The sequence below is a fragment of the Mesoplodon densirostris genome, chromosome 6, assembly GCF_025265405.1.
Source record: "Mesoplodon densirostris isolate mMesDen1 chromosome 6, mMesDen1 primary haplotype, whole genome shotgun sequence".
Classification (NCBI taxonomy): Eukaryota; Metazoa; Chordata; class Mammalia; order Artiodactyla; family Ziphiidae; genus Mesoplodon; species Mesoplodon densirostris.
Window position 1 is genome coordinate 79,937,339 of NC_082666.1, and position 25,022 is coordinate 79,962,360.

The 25,022-nt window shown below is 35.5% G+C and overlaps 2 protein-coding genes across 3 annotated transcripts in view; both read left to right on the forward strand.

Moving 5' to 3' along the window:
- C6H9orf85 (chromosome 6 C9orf85 homolog) overlaps positions 1 to 24,630 on the forward strand; it is a 62,846-nt gene extending 38,216 nt beyond the window's left edge. For both annotated transcript variants that reach the window (XM_060101370.1, XM_060101369.1), the window contains 2 exons: positions 23,359 to 23,472; positions 23,967 to 24,630. In XM_060101370.1, the coding sequence (XP_059957353.1) occupies positions 23,359 to 23,472; positions 23,967 to 24,117 (265 nt within the window). In that variant the 3' untranslated portion in view covers positions 24,118 to 24,630. The remainder of the gene's footprint in view (positions 1 to 23,358; positions 23,473 to 23,966) is intronic.
- LOC132492330 (small ribosomal subunit protein eS4-like) lies at positions 1,255 to 1,623 on the forward strand (the record flags this gene model as incomplete). The annotated part of the gene is made up of 1 exon (XM_060101790.1): positions 1,255 to 1,623. A coding segment is annotated over one exon (369 nt), but the record flags the coding sequence as incomplete, so codon positions are not given.
- Positions 24,631 to 25,022: the final 392 nt, after the last annotated feature.

Genomic DNA, 25,022 nt, shown 5'->3' on the forward strand with positions numbered 1-25,022 from the left:
TTTTTTCTATAGTGATCACACTCTTATAATCCTATCAGTGGTGCACAAGGGTTCAAATTTCTCTACATACTTGCCAAAATATGTTAACTCCCTTTTTTTTAAAGGGAAGAAGTATTGTACTCTTAAAATTCTGCCTAATAAAGAGTACCACTGCCCTCACTTTTCAAAGAAAACAAATTAATGCACAGAAAGCACCAGGTATATCCACCAGCTAATGATTAAATCATGATAGTACCTTGCACTCATTCCTTGGTGCTGAATTATTGTATTTATCCATGAGTTGGCATTCATTACTTGTATTTGTTCATTGCTCAAACACTGTAACATGAATCTCCTTGAACGGGTTATAATCACATTTTAGATAGATAGATTCTATTCGTAAGTATCCAAGGTGTACTTGCTTTCAGTGCTTAGGAACTGAACATACTACTTACTTCACTATGAGATACCTGAAAAATAATGTTTGCAATATGCCGTGACCAGTCCAAATTGAGCCCTTATTCCTCCATATAATCTGAGTTTATAGCATCTGAGTGAAGATCCATTGTTTAGGTGGCTAATTCTACAATCCACATGTTTTGAACATTTTGACTTGCCTCCCTTTTGATGTATTGTAAAACTGAGCACATTTATCAGCACTTTGCATTCTAGAAGCACAGCTTCTGTTATTAAAATACACCTTTGACGAGTCCCTGAGCCATTATGGGCCTAAAGCTATATTGCATGCATGGGAAAGATAAACAGATTCAAATTAAAAGGAAAAATAAATGGATTTTTAAATAAATTATTAGAGAAAGAATTTTTCCTTCTTTAAATTTGAAGAAAATATTTATGTCAGGACATCTGAAAATTAAGTGCTTTGTTTATTGTAGAATCTTCTAATAGAAAAATTGTCTCAGTGCTAATAAACATTGGTGCTTAACAAAATTAATTGGGATGGAAATGCAAAAGCTTTATATTTTATAAATATTATATTTCATAGCCAGAGAAAGCTCTTAACTTGGTGATATTTTATATAGTGAAATGGCTACAGATTAACAAACAAAGTTGAATTCCTGAAAAACTGGTAAAAATTGGGGACTTCCCTGGCCATCCAGTGGTTAAGACTTGGCCTTCCAATGCAGGGGCTGCGGGTTGGATCCCTGGTCCGGGAGCTAAGATCCCACATGCCTCTCGGCCAAAAAACCACAACATAAAACAAAAGCAATATTGTAACAAATTCAATAAAGACTTTAAAAATGGTCCACATCAACCCATGATGCTCGCACCATCCGCTACCCTGATCCCCTTATCAAGGTGAATGACACCATTCAAATTGATTTGGAGACTGACAAAATTACTGATTTCTTCAAATTTGACACTGGTAACCTGTGCATTGTGGCTGGAGGTGCTAACCTGGGAAGAATTGGTGTGATCACTAACTGGGAGAGACATCCTGGTTCTTTTGATGTAGTTCATGTGAAAGATGCCAACGGCAATAGCTTTGCCACCCGGCTCTCCAACATTTTCGTTATTGGCAAAGGCAACAAACCATGGATCTCTCTTCCTCATGGAAAGGGTATCCGCCTTACCATTGCTGAGGAGAGAGACAAGAGACTGGCAGCCAAACAGAGCAGTGGATAAAATGATCTCTAAGTGACGTGATTGGGAAAGTCTTTGTATTTATAGATAATACTACATAATTAATAGCCTCTTTGGTGCTTAAAAAAATGGTCCACATCAAAAAAAAATCTTTAAAAAAAACTGGTAAAAATTGGTTGCTTAATTTATGGGTTTATTGCCTGACAACTGGCTTTTATTCCCTTCCTTCCTGTTTTTCTTTTTTTCTTTCTTTCGCTGGCACCATGTATTATATTTAGTATATACCTATATATAGCATATATATATTATTGTGGTAAATAAAGACTGGCTTTCTATACATTCTTTTATTTTTACCATTTAAAATAATCATAGCAGTTGGGTTGTTTATCTGGTTTATAGATTATTAGGCTGTTTCTAATCTTACCCCCCAAACCCCATCATTTTTATTATTAACTTAGGGTATTAGACTGGGTGGAAATAGCAGGTGAAGTTTATACCAGTTGTGTTCATTACATTTTACAAATTTTATTGGCTTGGCAAAAAGGGTTGGAATTTTTAAGTGGTGAATTATATTTTATACCAGGTCTAGGCAACATCCCAATCAATTTCATTGAAATAAATACATTATTAAATATCACGTTTCCAGACCAGTGAAAAATTGATTACTTACTGTTGCAAAGAATGTAATAAATTAGGAAGAAAAATTGTTCTAAAATAAAATAGGAGAAAAGGATATTTAATGATTAAACCTTCATTGTCAGTCAGGTCCTCTCTCTAGATGTGTGTGTACCTATATGCAGTTTATTTGGAAATTCAAGTAAGTTTGTGATGGCAGAGGTGATTGGGATGAAGATAGTTTAACAGTGTATGCTATCTGCCAGAATCCAAGCAGAATTAAAAGATAGTAACTATAGTTTGACTCTTTCTTTTCCTTCCCCTTCCTGCCTTCATCCCCCATCAACCTGGGAAATGTGTACTGTAAATAGCTGGGGAAACCCCTGCAGTTGAGTGCCTTTTTCCTTTCAGACAGCATGACTTCTTTGAATAGGAACTGGGAGTGGCATTGCAGAGGCTATGTCTTAGATCAGTAAAGTACTTTTAGTACTCTGGGATGCAGAAATAGCTTTGTTATTATAGAACCTTCTCCTTTACTGGTATTTTAGAAATCCAATTTTACTTTTACCGTTTGGGCACTGAAATGTTGTATTCCTTCTGATTTGGATCTTAATTGTAAAAGGTAGAAGCCAGAAAGCTAAGAAGTCCCTTAAAAGTAGAAATTATATTCTTTTGGTGAGACTTGGGAGAATTTATTGCTGGAATTCTTCAGAGAATTATCAGGAACTTGATACTGTTTGAGGAATCATGGTAAAAGGAAAGGAAAAGATCTCAAATACTTAGAGCTGGCCTAAGATCACATAAAGCTAGATTTCACTTTAACCTTAGTACTATACGTTTTTCCATTTTTCTGATAGCGTCTTAAGCAAGTAGATAATTAAGATATTTGTACTGAACTTTGCATGTCTTCAAAGCTTTGTCATATATATTGGCTTCTAGTAAGAACCCTATGGAGGTAGGAGCAGCAGATGAAAAAGTGGCCTTAGAAAAATTAGGCGACTTACCCTAGGCACAGCTAGTAAACAGCAGATTCAAAATTAGAATGCGGAGTTTTTTTTGTTTGTTTTTTCATAATCTCTGATTCCTGCCTTTCATTTTAATGTCAGATCCCTAAGGTTTGACTCAAAGTCATCCACTATGACTTGAACCATTTCTATACCTTAAATTACCGAACACGAAATTTTCCCTTGTAGAATGAAAACATATCTGTTAAAAAACTTTATTTTGTATAACCAGATTTTCCTTACTTGACCTACAAGAACCAATAAACCTGCCCTGTATTTGAAAGATAATTTAGTGTAATCTACATGTTTTGTTATGAACAAAATTGTCTCTAGGAAGAGTCCAGGGTAGTGATGGAGGATATTATCCCAAACATAGCTATTTTCTGACAAAGAAATGGGATTGCTAGGGATAACAGATAAAAAAAAATTTGGTTCAGTTTGCAATTATTTTTTAAAATAAATTTATTTATTTATTTTTATTTTTGGCTGTGTTGGGGTCTTTGTTGCTGCACGTGGGCTTTCTCTAGTTGCGGGAGCAGGAGCTACTCTTCGTTGGGGTGCGTGGGCTTCTCATTGCGGTGGCTTCTCTTGTGGAGCACGGGCTCCAGGCGTGCAGGCTTCAGTAGTTGCAGCGTGTGGGCTCATTAGTTGTGGTTCGTGGGCTCTCTAGAGTGCAGGTTCAGTAGTTGTGGCACACGGGCTTAGTTGCTGCATGGCACGTGGGATCTTTCCGGACCAGGGTTTGAACCCATGTCCCCTGCCTTGGCAGGTGGATTCTTAACCACTGTGCCACCAGGGAAGCCCTGCAATTATTTTAAATAGCATCTTCAATGTATAAGACACTGTGCTATGTATTATAGAAGATACCAAAGTGACTCTGTGACACCAAGGAATTTACAATCTGTTAGGAGAGGTGGGCCCACAGGTAACTCTGTTGACAGGTCGCAGTAAGTGCTAGTTGTAAGTAAAAGGAGACAGAGACCCAAAGGGCACAAGTTAAGACTGCAGAGGAATAATAAGATGAAAATAGGAAAGACAGATCTAGAAAACGTAGTAGAGTGCTGTAAACAATGTTTACAGGAAACCCTATGAGGAAGGCACCAGGGAATGGAGGGAAAATGAACAAGAATCCCCTGTTCTCTTTGATGGACAATGCAGGTACTCTCAAACTGTCTCTATATGTCTTGTCTTTGGGTTCTACGTAAGTTGTCATTTGTTCATTCATTTGCTCTTATTTTTTCTTTCCTCTTGTTACATAATCTTGGTGATTCATAAACATTAATCAATGTTCCTTGTCAAAAAGATCTGCTTTGAGTATACATTTAACAAAGAGAAAACAAGACAGAATTTTGGTTTAGCGGTTAGATTTCTAGCCTTAAAAAAAGTTTATTGATCACTAATTTTTTTTTATCTTTTATCAAACAAAAGTAAACATTGTTATATACTACAGTATGATCAGTCCTTCCATGTATACCAGTGTGTGACAATAAACTATATATGAGAGAAAGACAGTGAGTGTCAGTTTGGCCTCTTTGTTTTAGCTCTTCAACTCCAGCATTTCTTAGAATAGTTTGAGGCTCTGATGGTTAATCAGTGATATGAGAGTCACGTCAGCACATTCCAGGAGTATTAAAATGTCCTAGAGTGGAGTTTTAGTCACAGGCCACTCTGCATCACATTATAGTATCAGTGACTGTAAACCCTGACTTTATTCTTGCTCAGAACTTTGGTCTTTAATACTTAAAGGTAAAAGTGGAGAGTTTTCATTACTATCATCACTTGTGCACCTGTGCATAAAGCCTACTTTTTGACATTAATATTGATTGATAAAGCAAGCTTTGATTTTAAATTACCTGCTCCAAGTAATAGTTTTAAGCAGTAGTTTCCATTTTCTCTTTTTTTTTCTAAACTACTCTTGGTCAAAGGTGAATATTTTGTAATCTTTTAAAAAGTATTCTAATCAAATCTACTGCAATAAGAAGAGGTAAAATCTCTCCACTTATTTTCAGATACATCATTTAGGGACACAGGGAAGTGAATTGAACTTCTACTCAAAGTTCTTGGAATTTGGGGACATTGTTTCCTTAAAAACATTTCCTAAGTAGCATATGATATAATCCCTTAGTATGGTTTCTGGATCTTTCTGTGTTAGCACAGGTTACTTGGAGCCACTGTAGGAAATGTCACTTTATAGAACTCTGTCAATGTGAGTTTCTGTTATTTGTATACCAAGGGTGGAGTATCACAGCTCACTGTTTACAAAAGCACCTAGCTGTCACCTGTGAGACTATTACAAGTGGAGCTGAACTATGATAAAGGTTAAAGTGTAATAATATAACCAGGAAATGAAGGCAGTACCAGAAAAGTTGTGGCAGAGTAAAATGAGTCTTTTACTTCTAGAAGTTACTAAAAATATCAGATCAGTTCTTTTCCCATTGGTATTTATTGTCCAGATCAGTACTTCTCAGAGCTTTTGTTCTCAGGACCTCTTTATACTGTTAAAAATTACTGAGAGGCTTGCCTGGTGGCGCAGTGGTTGAGAGTCCGCCTGCCGATGCAGGGGACATGGGTTCGTGCCCCGGTCTGGGAGGATCCCACATGCCGCGGAGCGGCTAGGCCCGTGAGCCATGGCCGCTGAGCCTGCACGTCCGGAGCCTGTGCTTTGCAACGGGAGAGGCCACAACAGTGAGAGGCCCGCGTACCGAAAAAAAAAAAAAAAAATTACTGAGGACCTTAGATAGCTTTTTTGTTGTTTTTTAAAATTATTTGTTTATTTTTGGCTGTGTAGGGTCTTCGTTGCTGCGCGCGGGCTTTCTCTAGTTGTGGTGAGCAGAGGCTAGTCTTCGTTGCGGTGCGCAGGCTTCTCATTGCGGTGGCTTCTCTTGTTGCAGAGCACGGGCTCTAGGTGGGCGGGCTTCAGTAGTTGTGGCTCGCGGGCTGTAGAGTGCAGGCTCAGTAGTTGTAGTGCGTGGGCTTAGTTGCTCCGCAACATGTGGGATCTTCCCAGACCAGGGATCGAACCCGTCTCCCCTGCATTGGCAGGCGGAGTCTTAACCACTGCGCCACAAGGGAAGCCCCGATAGCTTGGTTTATATTGGCTTTTATGGGCTATATCTAATGATATTTATTAGATATAATGATATTTATTGTATTAGATATGAAAACTGAGACATTTTAAAAATAATTATTTAATAAATAATATGAATGTAAGCAACATGCCCATTAAGTGTTAATAACTTTTTATGAAAAAATAACTTTTGAAACAAAAATATTAGTGAGACAAGTGGCATTGTTTTATGTTTCTATGAATTTCATTAGTGTCTGACTAGTAGAAGGAAAAGGAAACAGTACATTTCAAAAAGAGTATGAGTAAAATTTTTTTTTTTTTTTTTAATCGTACGCGGGCCTCTCACTGTTGTGGCCTCTCCCGTTGCGGAGCACAGGCTCCGGACGTGCAGGCTCAGCGGCCATGGCTCACGGGCCCAGCTGCTCCGCGGCATGTGGGATCTTCCCGGACTGGGGCACGAACCCGTGTCCCCTGCATTGGCAGGAGGACTCTCAACCACTGCGCCACCAGGGAAGCCCATGAGTGAATTTTAATAACCTTTTCCAGATAATTGCAGAAATTCATCTTTGATACCATACCAGATCTCAGAAGGGTAATTTCCTAAAGGTTTGTTATGGTATAGAATCTGAAACCACATCGGAGAACACTTTGTTATACTAAAATCCATTGGTCTGTCTTGCAATTGAATGGATCTTTCACTCATGCATGCTTTGTAACATCATGCATTTTGCTCATTTGGAAAATATTAGTTCATTGAATTATACAGATCTTCCAAATGTTGCTATGTTTTATTATACAATAGAAAATGTGTTACTACTACAAGAATGTCATTAGAAACTCTGTGGGTTTTTCATTTTTGTTATTTAGCTATGAATTTGTGGAGGTGACAAATACAGTGATTACTAGTACAATTTGGTGCTGCTGTCTTTGTTCATGCTAAGTTGCCAGCACTTTTAGTACCCATTGTAAAGAATGAGACTCAAAGAAGTTAAAGTGACTTTCAATGATTATGTGGCAAGGATATGTCAAAGTTGGGCTAGATCTAGGTCTCTTGCTTCCCAAATCAGTGCTATTTTCAAAATACATAATATTTTCTAGTATTTACAGTGGTCCTCAAAATCAAATTTTGTCTCTGATTTTTATCCTTAAATAGGTAGTGAACATTTTTTAGCTTTTAATTACTTTTTTTTCCTTTTGTGTTTTTCATTATAAAAAAGTAAATAACATTTTTAAAAAGTGTATTACTGTCTCCTTTGTTAGTAAACGTAGTTCATAGGAGTAACCTGTGCTTTTTTTTGAGCACAGTTTCCACTAAAATGATTAGTTGTGGTATATGCATGGTCAAGATTGATTATTTCTGGGAATTGTATTTCATGGAGCAATGAAAAGAAGGCAAAATCACCATTATTGTAACATCTCTGGAGTTCGCTTGGTAATGAACTCACAAAATATTCAAAATGTAGCTATTTTCAGGGGAAATTAGGTAAAATTTATATTTAGGTGAATTTCAAGTTTTTCCTTACTACACATTTTGCAAGAAAAAAATACTCAGGGGTGATTAAATAATTTACAGCTGTTTTTAAAGATGTTTCAAGATACTGCACAAGTTTTATTACAACTTGGAATGTATATATCTTATCATTAAAATAATGTCTAAACCATTTCATGCTTAAGATCAAGATTCTTTGGCTAGACGAATGTGATGTATTTAGGTGAAAAAAAGAGGCTGAAACTCAATTACTTTCAGGTCTTCTCTCACTGTACTCCCCATGAAGACATAAAGCCTAGGTTAAGAGATTTGAAATTGAAGGCACACAAAGATCTCACTTCTGTGACAGAGAAACTGGAAGGTTGTAAACGTCTAAAAATGTATATAATTTACCTTTTCACAAACATTTCACGTTTATAAAAAGGAAACATGTCATTTGAAAAATGTGTATGTGTGTGTATCTCCTTATAAGATAGGTATATTTATACTCAGAGCTACTAGCCTAATGCAACCTGTTTTTCTGAGTGGATTTAAATTGGAAAAGAGCATAATTGCTTTCAGCAAAAAAATTCCTTCTCTTCTCAACCACATTGAAGGATATTGGAAGACCCCCCTATCTAGGCAGTAGTACTTTGATCTGGTCAAGAGTTCTCAAGTGGTAATATGCTTAAGAATTTCTTGAAGAGTTTGTTAACAGACAGATTATTGGAACCCATCCCCAAGATTCTGATTATGTAAATAATGGGTGGAGGCCAGAGATCTGCATTTTAATAAGCTATGCAGGTGTTTGAGCCAGTGATAAAAGTCACTGTTTTGAGGAATAGATGTGCTAGAAAATGTCGAATCTGGTATCTTTTAACTATACGTTCCAAAACAGGATATCCCATTTTTGAGCCTATTTTACATGTAAATTTTAACATTAACAGTTCTACAAATACAGTTTTATCCCCGAATTAGCAATTTGAATACTTAAGGATTAGTTTACCCCAGGAGTCCCTGTTATAAAACAACATACATAGCAATGAATTTCTTTGGAGCCTCAGAGGAACCTAACCAAAACAGACTTTCTTTAAAATTATTTAAAAAAAGAAATTGAGGCAAAAACACTGAAATTTTTCTTAGTCCATTTGTATTATTAGAATTTTGTGTGTATTCTAATGGCATAAAACGTTAATGTAATTTTTATTGCAAAGTAATTAAGTAAAGCTTTTTGGAAAGTCAAAACACAAAACATACCAAATTATTTAACAAAAAATTTTCATAAGTATTTTCATTTCGATTGTGAAGTTTTAAAAAAATTCTGATTCATTTTTCCTAGTCAAGTCTCTTACATGCAGTAAAATGTACCCTTTGTAGTGTACAGTGTTAAAAAAACAAAATTCAACTGAGTGAATTTTAGAGATCTTATTGACTTTATCCAACTTAGCAGATGGAAAGGAGCTCTGAGGAACTGTAGAAAATGAAAGACTTTTGTAGGCAGAAGGGTGTGGGAACAAGAAAGTCACACTATACAAAAAAGCAGGTTGGTTACTGCAAGGTCACTTTCCTTTAGGGGGTGGCAAGGGCCTATCAGGCAGAGTACTTAGCTTGTGCTGATTAGATGAGTCCTGATTGGTTTAAAATTCCATTTCTGGGAAAGCCAAAACTGAAATTGTCTCAATTTGGTGATTTAGGGCTTAGCTTAAGTGACTCTATTTTGGGGGCTGTTTTTTTTTTTTTTTTTTTTTTTTTTTTTTTGCGTTACTCGGACCCCTCACTGCTGTGGCCTCTCCCGTTGCGGAGCACAGGCTCCGGATGCGCAGGCTCAGCGGCCATGGCTCACGGGCCCAGCCACTCTGCGGCATGTGGGATCGTCCCGGATCGGGGCACGAACCCACGTCCGCTGCATCGGCAGGCGGACTCTCAACCACTGCGCCACCAGGGAAGCCCTGTTGTTTTGTTTTTAACAACAGTTTTATAAGTTTTGACAAATGAATACAGTTGTGAGACAAACACCACAATTAAGATATAGGACAGTTCTATTACCCACAGACATTCCTTTATGCCACTTGGTACTTCCTCCTACCTCACTCCCAGTCCCAGGCAAACACTGATCTGTTTTCTTTCCCTATACTTTTACCTTATTGCAGAATGTCATATTTATGGAGTCACACAGTATATGGTCTTTTGAGGCTGACTTCTTTAACTTAACATAGTGGATTTGAGATTCATCTGCACTGTTGTGTGCATCAGTGGTTAGGCTGTTTTATTGCTGAGTAGTATTCAATCAGGATGTATCACTGACTGTTCATCCATTCACCGGTTGATACACATTTAGGTTTGCTAGTTTTTGGTGATTGTGAACTATGCTGCCATAAACATTTCATGTACAGAGTTTTGTGTGAATGTATGGTGAAGATCTGTTTAATTTATCAGGATTTATTGATGATGGTTTTGTTGTAGTTAAGAAATCTTTGCCTAGGGTTACAAATATTTTTTCCTTTGTTTTCCTCTAGAAGTTATGTAATTCTTGGTTTTATATTGGGTTTATGATCCATTTCCTGTTAATTTTATGGATATCCAACTGTTCCATGGTTATTTGTTGAAAAGTCTGTACTTTCTCCATTGAATTCCCTTTGTGTACTGTGTTGAAAATCAGTTGATTTATGTGTAAGAGTCTATTCTGTCCTGTTGATGTTTGTATGTATCTTTCACCAATACCACACTGCCTTCCTTGATTACTACAGCTTTAAGATAAGTCTTGAAATCCAGTCTTAAGAAAGTCTTCCAAACTTGTTTTTCTTTTTCAAAATTGTTTTGGCTAATATATTTACTTTGCTTTTTCTTATAACTTTTAGAATCAGCTTGTCAATTTTATTTTTATTTTTTTTAATTAATTAATTTTTTTATACAGCAGGTTCTTATTAGTTATCCATTTTATACATATTAGTGTATATATGTCAATCCCAATCTCCCAATTCATCCCACCACCACCCCCCTGCCACTATCCCCCCTTGGTGTCCATACGTTTGTTCTCTACATCTGTGTCTCAATTTCTGCCCTGCAAACCAGTTCATCTGTAGCATGTTTCTAGGTTCCACATATATGCGTTAATATATGATATTTGTTTTTCTCTTTCTGACTTACTTCACTCTGTATGACAGTCTCTAGATCCATCCACGTCTCTACAAATGACCCAATTTCGTTCCTTTTTATGGCTGAGTAATATTCCATTGTATATATGTACCACATCTTCTTTATCCATTCATCTGTTGATGGGCATTTAGGTTGCTTCCATGTCCTGGCTATTGTAAAGAGTGCTGCGATGAACATTGGGGTGCATGTGTCTTTTTAAATTACGGTTTTCTCTGGGTATATGCCCAGTAGTGGGATTGCTGGGTCATATGGTAATTCTATTTTTATTTTTTTAAGGAACCTCCATACTGTTCTCCATAGTGGCTATATTAATTTACATTCCCACCAACAGTGCAGGAGTGTTCCCTTTTCTCCACACCCTCTCCAGCATTTGTTGTTTGTAGATTTTCTGATGATGCCCATTCTGACTGGTGTGAGGTGATACCTCATTGTAGTTTTGATTTGCATTTCTCTAATGATTAATGATGTTGAGCATTCTTTCATGTGTTTGTTGGCATTCTGTATATCTTCTTTGGAGAAATGTCTATTTAGGTCTTCTGCCCATTTTTGGATTGGGTTGTTTGTTTTTTTAATATTGAGCTGTATGAGCTGTTTATATATTTTGGAGATTAATCCTTTGTCCATTGATTCATTTGCAAATATTGTCTCCCATTCTGAGGGTTGTCTTTTCGTCTTGTTTGTAGTTTCCTTTGCTTTGCAAAAACTTTTAAGTTTCATTAGGCCCCATTTGTTTATTTTTTGTTCTTTATTTCCATTACTCTAAGAGGTGGATGAAAAAAAGATCTTGCTGTGATTTATGTCAAAGAGTGTTCTTTCTATGTTTTCCTGTAAGAGTTTTATAGTGTCTGGTCTTACATTTAGGTCTCTAATTCATTTTGAGTCTATTTTTGTGTATGGTGTTAGGGAGTGTTCTAATTTCATTCTTTTACATATAGCTGTCCAGTTTTGCCAGCACCACTTATTGAAGAGACTGTCTTTTCTCCATTGTATATCCTTGCCTCCTTTGTCATAGATTAGTTGACCATAGGTGCATGGGTTTATCTCTGGGCTTTCTATCCTGTTCCATTGATCTATTTCTGTTTTTGTGCCAGTACCATATTGTCTTGATTACTGTAGCTTTCTAGTATAGTCTGAAGTCAGGGAGTCTGATTCCTCCTGCTCCGTTTTTTTCCCTCAAGACTGCTTTGGCTGTTTGGGGTCTTTTGTGTCTCCATACAAATTTTAAGATTTTTTGTTCTAGTTCTGTAAAAAATGCCGTTGGTAATTTGATAGGGATTGCACTGAATCTGTAGATGGCTTTGGGTAGTATAGTCATTTTCACAATATTGATTCTTGCAATCCAACAACATGGTATATCTCTCCATCTGTTTGTATCATCTTTAATTTCTTTCACCAGTGTCTTATAGTTTTCTGCATACAGGTCTTTTGTCTCCTTAGGTAGACTTATTCCTAGGTATTTTATTGTTTTTGTTGCAGTGGTAAATGGGAGTGTTTCCTTAATTTCTCTTTCAGATTTTTCATCAGTAGTGTATAGGAATGCGAGAGATTTCTGTGCATTAATTTTGTGTCCTGTGACTTTACCAAATTCATTGATTAGCTCTAGTAGTTTTCTGGTAGCATCTTTAGGATTCTCTATGTACAGTATCATGTCACCTGCAAACAGTGACAGATTTACTTCTTCTTTTCCAGTTTGGATTCCTTTTATTTCTTTTTCTTCCCTGATTGCTGTGGTTAAAAGTTCCAAAACTATGTTGAATAACAGTGGTGAGAGTGGGTAACCTTGTCTTGTTCCTGATGTTAAAGGAAATGGTTTCAGTTTTTCACCATTGAGGACGATGTTGGCTGTGGGTTTGTCATATATGGCCTATATTATGTTGAGGTAAGTTCCCTCTATGCCTACTTTCTGAAGGGTTGTTATCATAAATTGGTGTTAAATTTTGTCAAAAGCTTTGTCTGCATCTATTCAGATGATCCTATGGTTTTTCTTCTGCAATTTGTTAATATGGTGTATCACATTGATTGACTTGCGTATACTGAAGAATCCTTGCATCCCTGGGATAAATCCCACTTGATCATGGTGTATGATCTTTTTAATGTGTGGTTGAATTCTGTTTACTAGTATTTTGTTGAGGATCTTTGCATCTATATTCGTGAGTGATATTGGTCTGTAATTTTCTTTTTTTGTAGTATCTTTTTCTGGTTTTGGTATGAGGGTGATGTTGGCCTCATACAATGAGTTTTGGAGTGTTCCTTCCTCTGCAATATTTTGGAAGAGTTTGAGAAGGGTGGGTGTTAGCTCTTCTCTAAATGGTTGATAGAATTCACCTGTGAAGCCATCTGGTCCTGGGCTTTTGTTTGTTGGAAGATTTTTAATCACAGTTTCAATTTCATTACTTGTGATTGGACTGTTCATATTTTCTGTTTCTTCCTGGTTCAGTCTTGGAAGGTTATACCTTTCTAAGAATTTGTCCATTTCTTCCAGGTTGTCCATTTTATTGGCATAGAGTTGCTTTTAGTAGTCTCTTAGGGTGCTTTGTATTTCTTCAGTGTCTGTTGTAACTTCTCCTTTTTCATTTCTAATTTTATTGATTTGAGTCCTCTCCCTCTTTTTCTTGATGAGTCTGGCTAATGGTTTATCAGTTTTGTTTATCTTCTCAAAGAACCAGCTTTTAGTTTTATTGATCTTTGCTATTGTTTTCTTTGTTTCTGTTTCATGTATTTCTGCTCTGATCTTTATGATTTCCTTCCTCTACTAACTTTGGGTTTTGTTTGTTCTTCTTTCTCTAGTTCCTTTAGGTGTAAGGTTAGATTGTTTGTTTGAGATGTTTGTTGTTTCTTGAGGAAGGATTGAATTGCTCTAAACTTCCCTCTTAGTACTGCTTTTGTTGCATCCCATAAGTTTTGGATCGTTGTGTTTTCATTGTCATTTGTCTCTAAGTATTTTTTGATGCCTTCTTTGATTTCTTCAGTGATTTCTTGGTTATTTAGTAACGTATTGTTTAGCCTCTATGTGTTTGTTCTTTTTACGTTTTTTCCGCTGTAACTGATTTCTTATCTCATAGCATTGTGGTCAGAAAAGATGCTTGATATGATTTCAATTTTCTTAAATTTCCAGAGGCTTGATTTGTGACCCAAGATGTGATCTATCCTGGAGAATGTTCTGTGCGCACTTGAGAAGAAAGTGTAATCTGCTGTTTTTGTATGGAATGTCCTATAAATATCAATTAAATCTATCTTGTCTACTGTGTCATTTAAAGCTTGTGTTTCCTTATTAATTTTCTGTTTGGATGATCCATCCATTGGTGTAAGTGAGGTGTTAAAGTCCCCCACCATTATTGTGTCACTGTCAATTTCCTCTTTTATAGCGGTTAGCAGTTGCCTTATGTATTGAGGAGCTCCTATATTGGGTGCATGTATATTTATACTTGTTATGTTTCTTCTTAGATTGATCCCTTGGTCATTACGCAGTGTCCTTCCTTGTCTCTTGTAACATTCTTTATTTTAAAGTCTATTTCATCTGATATGAGTATTGCTGCTCCAGCTTTCTTTTGATTTCCATTTGCATGAATATCTTTTTCCATCCCCTCACTTTCAGTCTGTATGTGTCCCTAGTTCAGAAGTGGGTTTCTTGTAGACAGCATATATATGGGTCTAGTTTTTGTATCCATTCAGTGAGCCTGTGTCTTTTGGTTGGAGCATTTAATCCATTCACGTTTAAGGTAATTACTGATATGTATGTTCCTATTACCATTTTCTTAATTGTTTTAGGTTTGTTTTTGTAGGTCCTTTTCTTCTCTTGTGTTTCCCACTTAGAGAAGTTCCTTTAACATTTGTTGTAGAGCTGGTTTGGTGGTGCTGAATTCTTTTAGCATTTGCTTGTCTGTAAAGCTTTTGATTTCTCCGTTGAGTCTGAATGAGATCCTTGCTGGGTAGAGTAATCTTGGTTTTAGTTTCTTCCCTTTCATCACTTTAAATATGTCATACCACTCCCTTCTGGCTTGTAGCATTTCTGCTGAAAAATCAGCTATTAACCTTTTGGGAGTTCCCTTGTATGTTATTTGTCATTTTTCCCTTGCTGCTTTCAATAATTTTTGTTTGTCTTTAATTTTTGCCAATTTGATTACTATGTGTCTTGGTGTGTTTCTTCTTGGGTTTATCCTGCCTGGGACTCTCTGTGCTTCCTGGACTTGGGTGGCTATTTCATTTCCCATGTTAGGGAAGTTTTCGAGTATAATCTCTTCAAATATTTTCTCGGGTCCTTTCTCTCTCCTCTCCTTCTGGGACCCCTATTATGCGAATGTTTTTGCGTTTAATGTTGTCCCAGAGGTCTCTTAGTCTGTCTTAATTTCTTTTCATTCTTTTTTCTTTATTCTGTTCTGCAACAGTGAATTCCACCATTCTGTCTTCCAGGTCACTTATCCGTTCTTCTGCCTATTGATTCCTTCTAGTGTATTTTTCATTTCAGTTATTGTATTTTTCATCTCTGTTTGTTCTTTAATCCTTCTAGGTGTTTGTTAAACATTTCTTACATCTTCTCGATCTTTGCCTCCATTCTTTTTCCTAGGTCCTTGATCATCTTCACTCTCATTATTCTGAATTCCTTTTCTGGAAGGTTGCCTATCTCCACTTCATTTAGTTGTTTTTCTGGGGTTTTATCTTGTTTCTTCATCTGGTACATAGCCCTCTGCCTTTTCATCTTGTCTATCTTTCTGTGAATGTGGTTTTTGTTCCACAGGCTGCAGGATTGTAGTTCTTCTCACTTCCGGTGCACAGTGTGTGCCACATGGCTTCGATGTCGGTGTAGAGGTTCTTCTCGGAGGGCTTGCCCGAGCTGATGCCATAGCCCGAGTAGTCGTAGGAGAAGATGTTGCAGTTGATGCGCGAGCCGAGGCCGATGTAGAAGCTGCACATCTGGCCCAGGTCCACAGCGTTGCCATGGAGAAGAGCAGCGTGTAGTGGCTGGAGGGTGCACAGTGCACGAACATGCAGCCGAGCCCCAATTTTATTTCTACCAGTTTTTTTGTATATTCTGTGATATTTTCTACATAGACAATGAATTTCTTTTTTTTTTTTTTGGCGGTATGCTGGCGTCTTACTGTTGTGGCCTCTCCCGTTGTGTAGCACAGGCTCCGGACACGCAGGCTCAGTGGCCATGGCTCACGGGCCCAGCCGCTCCACGGTATGTGGAATCCTCCTGGACCGGGGCATGAACCCGTGTTCCCTGCATCGGCAGGCGGACTCTCAACCAGTGCACCACCAGGGAAGCCCAACAATGAATTTTTTAAAAAATGAAGACATGGGAATTCCCTGGCGGTCCAGTGGTTAGGACTTGGCGCTTTCATTGCCATGGTCACAGAACTAAGATCCTGCAAGCCGTGGGGTGGGGGGAAAAAATAAAAAGATAAAAAATGAAGACAGTTTTATTTCTTGCTTTCCAGTCTGTATGACTTTTATTTCTAGTTTGCCTTTATTGTAATGCCTAGGGCCTCCAGTATGTTTTTGAAAAGGAGTGATGGGGTCAGATATTCTTACCCTGTTCCTGATCTTATGGGGGACATACACAGTCTTTTATCATTAAGTATGGTATTCGCTGTAGATTCTTTTTAGATACATTTTACTGGGTTGAGGAAGTTTCTTTCAATTCATAGTTTGCTGAGAGCTTATTTCATGAATAGATGTTAAATTTTGTCAAATAACTATTTCTGCATCTAGATGATCATATGTTTTTTCTTCCTTAGAACATTGATTTGATAGTTACATTTATTGATTTTAATATTGAATCAGCCTTTCATGTCCCTAGATAAACCCCACTTGATCATGATGTGTAACCTTTTACATATTGCTAGATTTGATTTGCTAACATTTTGTTACAGTTTCTTGCATGTGTTCATTACCAATACTCATTTGTAATTTTGTCTTTTTTTTTATCTTGATGTTAGGGCCTCATCAAATGAGTTGGGAACTGTTTCTTTCTATTTTATTTTCTGGAAAGATTTGTGTAAAAGTATTATCTCTTAAATGTTTGGTAGAATTCACCAATTCTAAAGCCATTTGGGCCTGGAGTTTTACTTGTTTGGAGAGTTTTTAACCATAACTAAATTTTTCTTTAATGGGTAGAGGAGTTTTTAAATTATCTATTTCATCTTAAGCACGTTTTTATACTGTGTCTTTCCAGAAATTTGTCCATTTCAGTGAAGTGGTTGGATTTATAGGCATAGAGTTTTTAGTGTATTTTTCTTATTATTCTTTAATATCTGTTGCATCTCTAGTATTGTTCCCTCTTTCCTTCCTGAAATTGATTATTTGTGGTCTCTCTTTTTTTATCTTGATCGGTCTGGCTATTTGTTTATGAATTATATTAATCTTTGCAAAGAGCCTGCTTTGGATTTTATTGGTTTTCTCTTTTTCTGTTTTTCAATTTCATCGATTTCTGTTCACATTGATATTGCTTCCTCCCTTTTGTTTACTTTGAGTTTAATTTACTCTTCTTTTTCTTCTTTCTTAAGATGGATGTTTAGATAGTTCTTTTTGCTTAATATAAGCATTTAATTATATAAATTTCCCAAGAACATCTTTAGCTCCATTCCATAAATTTTGGTGCTGTGTTTTCATTATCATTCAATCGAAGTATTCTAATGGCCTTTGTGACTTCCTCTTTAGCCTGTAGGTTATTTAGAATTGTTTTGTTTAATTCTTGTATATTTGGGCATTCTCCAGATGTTTTTCTGTTTCTGATTTCTGGTTAATTTCATTGTGGTAAGAGAACATACTTTATATAAATTTTAGGCTTTTGTTTTTAATTTGTTAAGGTTGGTTTTATAGCTCAGAATATGGTTTATATTAGATTCTGTTCCATGTGTGCTTGAAGAGAATATATTGCTCTTGTTGGGTGGAGTGTTCTGTAAATGTCAATTGGATTGATAGGTTTCTGTCAATCAGGTCTTCTATATCTTTACTGATTTTTGTCTGCTTGTTGCTTCACTTACAGAGAGAGAAGTGTTGAAGTCCCCAGTTGTAATTGTGGATTGGTCTATTTCTCTTTTTAGTTCAATGCTTTTGCATCATTTATTTCAACACACTGTTTTTTGGTGCATAAATATTTAGGATTATTTCATGCTTTTGGAAAATTGATTCCTTCATTGTCATATAATATCCTTTCTTAAACCTGACAGTTTTCTTTGCTTTGAAGTCTATTTCAATAATAATGTAGCTTTCTTCTGATTAGTGTTTGCATTTGTTTTTTTTTCCTGCCCTTCTCCTTTTAACTCTCTACAGGCATATCTCAGAGATACTGTGGGTTTGATTCCAGGGCACCTCAGTAAAGCAAACACTGCAGTAAAGTGAGTCACATGAATTTTTTGGTTTCCCAGTGCATGTAGAACCTATGCTTACACTATATTGTAGTCTATTAAGTATGCAATAGCATTATGTTTTAAAAAATCAATGTATATACCTTATTTTAAAAATATTGCTAGAAAATGCGAACCATCATCTGAGCCTTCAGCAAGTCGTAATCTTTTTGCGATAGTAACATCAAAGATTACTCATCACATATAACTGCAACAAATATAATAATAATTTAAAAAATTGAAATATTGCAAGAATATCCAAAATGTGACACAGAGGCACAAAGTGAGCAAATGTTGTTGGAAAAAATGACAACAATAGACTTGCTCAACACAGGGTTGCCACAAACCTTCAACTTGTTTAAAAAAGAAAAAAAAAAGCAATATCTGTAAAGTACAATAAAATGAGGTATGCCTGTTTATGTTTAAAGTGGATTTCTTGTATCTTTCACTCCATGTTTTTCTTATTTCTAATATATTTCTATTTGGCTTTTTAAAAATATCTTTATTAAGATTCACATACTATACTGTTCATCCATTTGAAGTGTACAGTTTAGCAGCTTTTTGTGTTATATATCACAGAGTTTTGCAAACATATCAAATTTTGAACATTTTCATCATCTCAGAAAGAAACCTCATACCCATTAGGAGTCAATCTCCATTTCTCCCCCAAACATTCCCCATCCCTTGCTTTCTCTTTCTATAGATTTACCTATTTTGGACATTTCATATAAACAGAATCATATAATATATAGTCTTCTATGACTGCCTTCTTTCACTTAACATATTTTTTTCAAGCATGTTGTAACATTTATCAGTGCTTAATTCTTTTTTATTAATAAGTAATACTCCATTGTATGGATATATATTCTTATTTACCCATTCATCAATTGATGGACATTTGGATTATTCCTACTTTTTTGGCTGTTTCAAATAATGCTGCTGTGAACATTGATGTACAAGTTTTTGTGTGCATTTGTGTTTTCAATTCTGTTGGGTATGTATCTAGAAGTAGAGTTTCTGGGTTAGGTGATACTTCTATATTTATAACCTTTTGAGGAACTGCCAAATTGTTTTCAAAAGTGACCTTACCTTTTTACTTCCCACCAGCAATATGAGGATTCCAGTTTCTCCACATCCTTACCAACACTTGTTATTGCCCTTCTTTTTGATACTAGTCATTCTAGTCAGTATACGGTGGTTCCTTATTGTGGTTTTGATTTGCATTTCCCTGATGACTAAAGATGTTGAGAGTCTTTTCATGTGCTTATTGGCCATTTGTATATCTTTTTTTGGAAAATGTCGATTCAGATTCTTTTTTTATTTGTAATTGTGTTATTTGTCTTTTTATTATTGAGTTATAGGAGTTTTTAGTATATTCTAGATGCCAGTTCCTTATCAGATATGATTTCCAAGTATTTTCTCCCATTCAGCAGGGTTTTGTTTTCATTTTCTTGATAATGTCCTTTGATGCACAAAAATTTTTAATTTTTTGAAAATTGAGATATAATTGACATATAACATTATGTTAGTTTCAAGTATACAACATAAATTTGATATTTGTATACATTGCAAAATGATCACCACAATAAGTCTAGTTAACATGTGTCACCATACATAGTCACAAAATTTTTTTCTTGTGATGAGAGCTTTTAAGATTTACTTTCTTAGCAACTTTCAAATATGCAATACAGAATTATTAACCATAGTTACCATGATGTACATTACATCCTGATGACTTATTTATTTTATTACTCAAAGTTTGTACCTTTTGACCCCCTTCACCCATTTTGCCCACCCCCTACCCCTTGCCTTTGACAACCACCAATCTGTTCTCTGTATCCATGAGCTAGGTATTTTATTTATTTATTTATTTATTCATTCATTCATTCAAGATTTTACATATAAGTGAGATTATATGGAATTTGCCTTTTTCTGTCTGACTTATTTCCCTTAGCATAATGCCCTCAGGGTCCATCCATGTTGTCACAAATGGCAAGATTCCCTTCTTTTTTAAAGACTGAATAATATTCCATTGTGTGTGTGTGTGTGTGTGTGTGTGTGTGTGTGTGTATGTATATATTACATTTTCTTTATTCATCCATCAATGGACACTTGGGTTGTTTCCATTTCTTTTCCGTTGCAAATAATGCTGCAGTGAGCATGGGGATGCATATATCTTTTCAAGTTAGTGTTTTTGTTTTCTTTGGAATAATACCCAGAAGTAGAATTGCTGGATCAAATGGTAGTTCCGTTTTTAATTTTTTGATTAACCTCTATAATGTTTCCCATAGTGGCTGCACTGATTTACATTCCCACTAACAGTGCATAAACTTTCCTTTTTTCCCACATTCTTGCCAACACTTGTTATTTCTTGTCTTTTTGATAATAGCCATTCTGACAGGTGTGAAGTGATATCTCATTGTGGTTTAGATTTGAATTTCCCTGATTGTTAGTGATGTTGAGCTTTTTTTTTTTTTTTTTTTTTTGTGGTACGCGGGTCTCTCACTGTTGTGGCCTCTCCCATTGCGGAGCACAGGCTCTGGACGCGCAGGCTCAGCAGCCATGGCTCACGGGCCTAGCCGCTCTGCGGCATGTGGGATCTTCCCGGACTGGGGCACGAACCCATGTCCCCTGCATCAGCAGGTGGACTCTCAACCACTGCGCCATCAGGGAAGCCTGAGCATCTTTTTATGTACCTGTTGGCCATCTGTATGTCTTCTTTGGAAAAATGTCTATTCAGATTCTTTGCCCATTTTTTAATCAGATTTTTTTTTTTTTTTTGCCTTTGGGGTATATGAGTCCTTTGTATATTTGAGTTATTAACCCCTTAACAGATACATGATTTGCAAATATTTTCTCTCATTCTGTAGGTTGCCTTTTCCTTTTGTTGGCATTTTCCTTTGCTGTGAAGAAGCTTTTTAGTATGTTATAGTCCCACTTGTTTTTTATTTTTTAACTTTATTTCCAAAGTGATTTCCAAAAAATTGCCAAGACTGATGTCAAGAGCTTACTGCCAGTTTTCTTCTAGGAGTTTTATGGTTTTAAGTCTTATATTCAAGTCTGTAACCCATTTTGAGTTAATTTTTTGTATGATAGAAGATAGTGGTCTCGTTTTTTTGTATGGTATAAGATAGTGGTCTAGTTCTATTCTTTTGCATGTGGCTGTCCAGTTTTTCCAATACCATTTATAGAAGAGACTGTTCTTTCCTTATTGTATATTCTTGGCTCCTTTTTATAAATTAATTGACCATATATGAATGGGTTTATTTCTGGGCTCTCTATTCTGTTCCATCAATCTATGTGTCTATTTTTATGCCAGTACCACACTGTTTTGATTACTGTGGCTTTGTAATATAGTTTGAAATCAGGAAGTGTGATGCCACTACCTTTGTTCTTCTTTCTCAAGACTGCTTTGCTATTTGGGGCCTTTTGTGGTTCCATACAAATTTAGGATTGTTTGTTTTATTTCTGTGAAAAATGCCACTGAAATTTTGATAAGGACTGAATTGAATCTATAGATTGCTTTTGGTAGTATGGCCTTTTAAACAATATTATATGGGTACGTATGGAATATTCCAACCAAAAGCAACAAAATACCCACTCTTCTCAAGTGTCCATGGAGCATTCTCCAGGATATATTTTATGTTAACCCACAAAACAGTTCTGAGAGGGAAGTTCCTAGCAGTAAATACTTACGTCAAGAAACAAAAAAAATCTTAAACAACCTAACTTTGCTCCTAAAGGAACTAGAAAAATAGATGAACTCCAAAGTTAGTAGAAGGAAGGAAATAACAAAGATCAGATTGGAAATAATTGAAATAGGAACTGAAAAGACAACAGGCAAGATCAATGAATCTCAGAACTGGTTATTTGTAAAGATAAACAAAATTGTCAGACCTTTAGCTAGAATCACCAAGAAAAAAAAGAACTCAAATAAATCAAATCAGAAATGAAAGAGGAGACATTGCAACAGATACCACAGAAATACAAAGGATTTTAAGAGACTATGATGGACAATTATATGCCAACACATTTGCCAACCTATAAGAAATGGGTAAATTCCTAGAAACATACACCCTACAAAGACTGAATCATGAAGAAGTAAAAATCTGAAAGTTCAATTTCTAGTAAGAAGGTTGAATTAGCAATCAAAAATCTCCCAACAAACAAAAGTCCAGGACCAGACAGCTTCACTGGTAAATTCTACCAAACATTCAAAGAAGAACTAATACCAGTCCCTCTCAAACTCTTCCAAAAGAAAAAAAAAAAACTAATACCAATCCTTCTCAGACTCTTCAAGAGGAGGGAATGCTTCCAAACTCATTTTATGAGGCCAGCATTACTCTGCTACCAAACCAGACAGGGATACCACAAGAAAAGAAACTTACAGGCCATTATCCCTGATGAACATAGATGCAAAAATCCTCAACAAAATATTAGTAAACTGAATTCAACAATACATCAAAAGGACCATTCACCATGATCAGGTGGGGTTTACTCAGGCATGCAAGAATGGTTCAATTTCCTCAAATCAATCAATATGATACGGCACATTAATAAAATGAAGGATAAAAATCATATGACCATCTCAATAGATGCAGAAAAAGCATTTCACACAATGATATGATAAAAACTCTCAACAAAGTGGGTATAGAGAGAAAGTGTCTCAACATAATCAAGGCCATATATGATAAATCCACAGCTAACATTATACTCAGTGGTGAAAACTGAAAGCTTTCCCTCTAAGATCAGGAACAATACAAGGATGCCCACTGTTGCCACTTTTATTCAACATAGTGTTGGAAGTCCTAGCCAGAGCAATCAGATAAGGAAAAGAAATAAAAGGAATCCAAATTGAAAAGGAAGAAGTAATACTGTTAATATTTGCAGATGACATTTTTTAAAAGCTTTAAGAAAGTAGATAAATGTCTACTATTATTCTGAGCTGTACACTGTTCTCTAGAAATGCTATGTAATTAATCTAAAGTAACATGTGAGAGTAATATCTGAGATTGAGTCTTATCAGCTATACACTTAGCCACACACCCCCTTATTTCATTAAATAAACCTTAGATAATGTGTAAAAAATTAAGATTTTCTTTTCTTTTCTACATTTAGTGTTAAATGTTTACAAAAGACAGTGAAGGATTCTTATCACATAATGTGTAGACCATGTGCCTGTGATCTTGAAGTTTGTGCCAAATGTGGAAAGAGAGAAGATGTTGTTATTCCGTGAGTATTTCTTTTTATGTTTGGGATTTACTCTTTTAATTAATATGTGAATTTTCTTTTAAGGAAACATTCAGTTGCTCTGAGAATCTTAAGATGCAGAATATCACACTATTGTAGACGTTGTTCTACCCAACAGGAAGAACATCTTAATTAATTGTTAAATGTTTCTATCATTATAATAAAAGTGAAACATCATTTTTAGAAAGTTAAAATATTTATGAGGTTCACATTTATTACACATTACAAAAGAATTACTCATTATATAACTTCTTTTCTTTCATGGACATCATGTGTTAATTTCTTTGATCATACTTTATTGACAACTGTATTATAATTGGTTGGCTCTTGAGTTAAGTTAATCTTCAAGGATCTTTTCCTCTTTATTTATTTCATTAGGCTCCTGTTAATCAAGAAATGTAGTGTAAAAGTCTTTTCAATCTACACAGTTAAACAATGAAGTCCTGAGAAATAAAGTTTTTTTCTTCCACCTTTAGGTTTAATATAGAACCAGAAAAGACAGAAAATGTTGAAAATAATCTACATTCCAGCCACAGAGGAAGCTGCAGAAGAAATGAAGAAAGTGATGATGATTTAGATTTTGATATTGATTTAGATGACACAGAAGAGGACAATCAGATGGATTGATATAACTATATTAAAAGACAGTTTGAAAGCATGAAATTCTGAACAACTTTGATTTTGAGGGTTTAAAAAAAAAATACTGTGGAATCCTAGTAAGGACATTGGAAAAACCTATAGAAAATACATGGACAATGTGAATTGTATATGATATTTGAATAGTGATAAAGCTTTCATCCAGAGTTTTCTTATAATACATTTTAAAGTAGCATATGCTAGTATATCTGCCAAAATGAGTATTGGAGTATCGTATTGCAGTTCATGGGAATTATTTAGAAGAATATACTATCTAGTATCAAATTAAGCAAGATTCAGAATTGATGGTTGTATAGAAACTATCTCACGGAAAAGTCAGATGACATTATTATGTTGCTAGCCTCAGGAGGTCCTTTTGATAGATTGATCTCAGGTTAATGTCCCACATAACAAAAGCCCTCTTGCTTACGCTTGCTTGTTGTAAAGCAAAAAGTTTATTGTTTTTTAATAATAATGTTTAACAAGTATGTAGCAGTTTTTCTTTGAAAGTGTTTTTGTGTATCTTATCACATTATTTTTAACTTTTTCTGCTTATGAAACTTACATACAGAAAAAATGCATAAAATCTATATGTATAGTTTAACACATAATTATAAAGAAAAATCATACATTTATCACCTGCGTGAATAAAATACTCCTAAACAATATAAGTTAGCTTTGTCTGATTTTTGAACATTTTTTCTTTTTGTTTTGAAAAATCTCAAACCTAAAGAAAAGTAGCAGTGTAATACAATGAACCTTTGTATGCTCTTCACTTAGATTCACAGTTGTTAACATTTTGCCACATTTTCTTTATATTTGAATAGATATATGGATATATTTTTTATTTGCTGAACCATTTGAAAATAAGTGGCAGGCATTGGTTTCGAACTTTA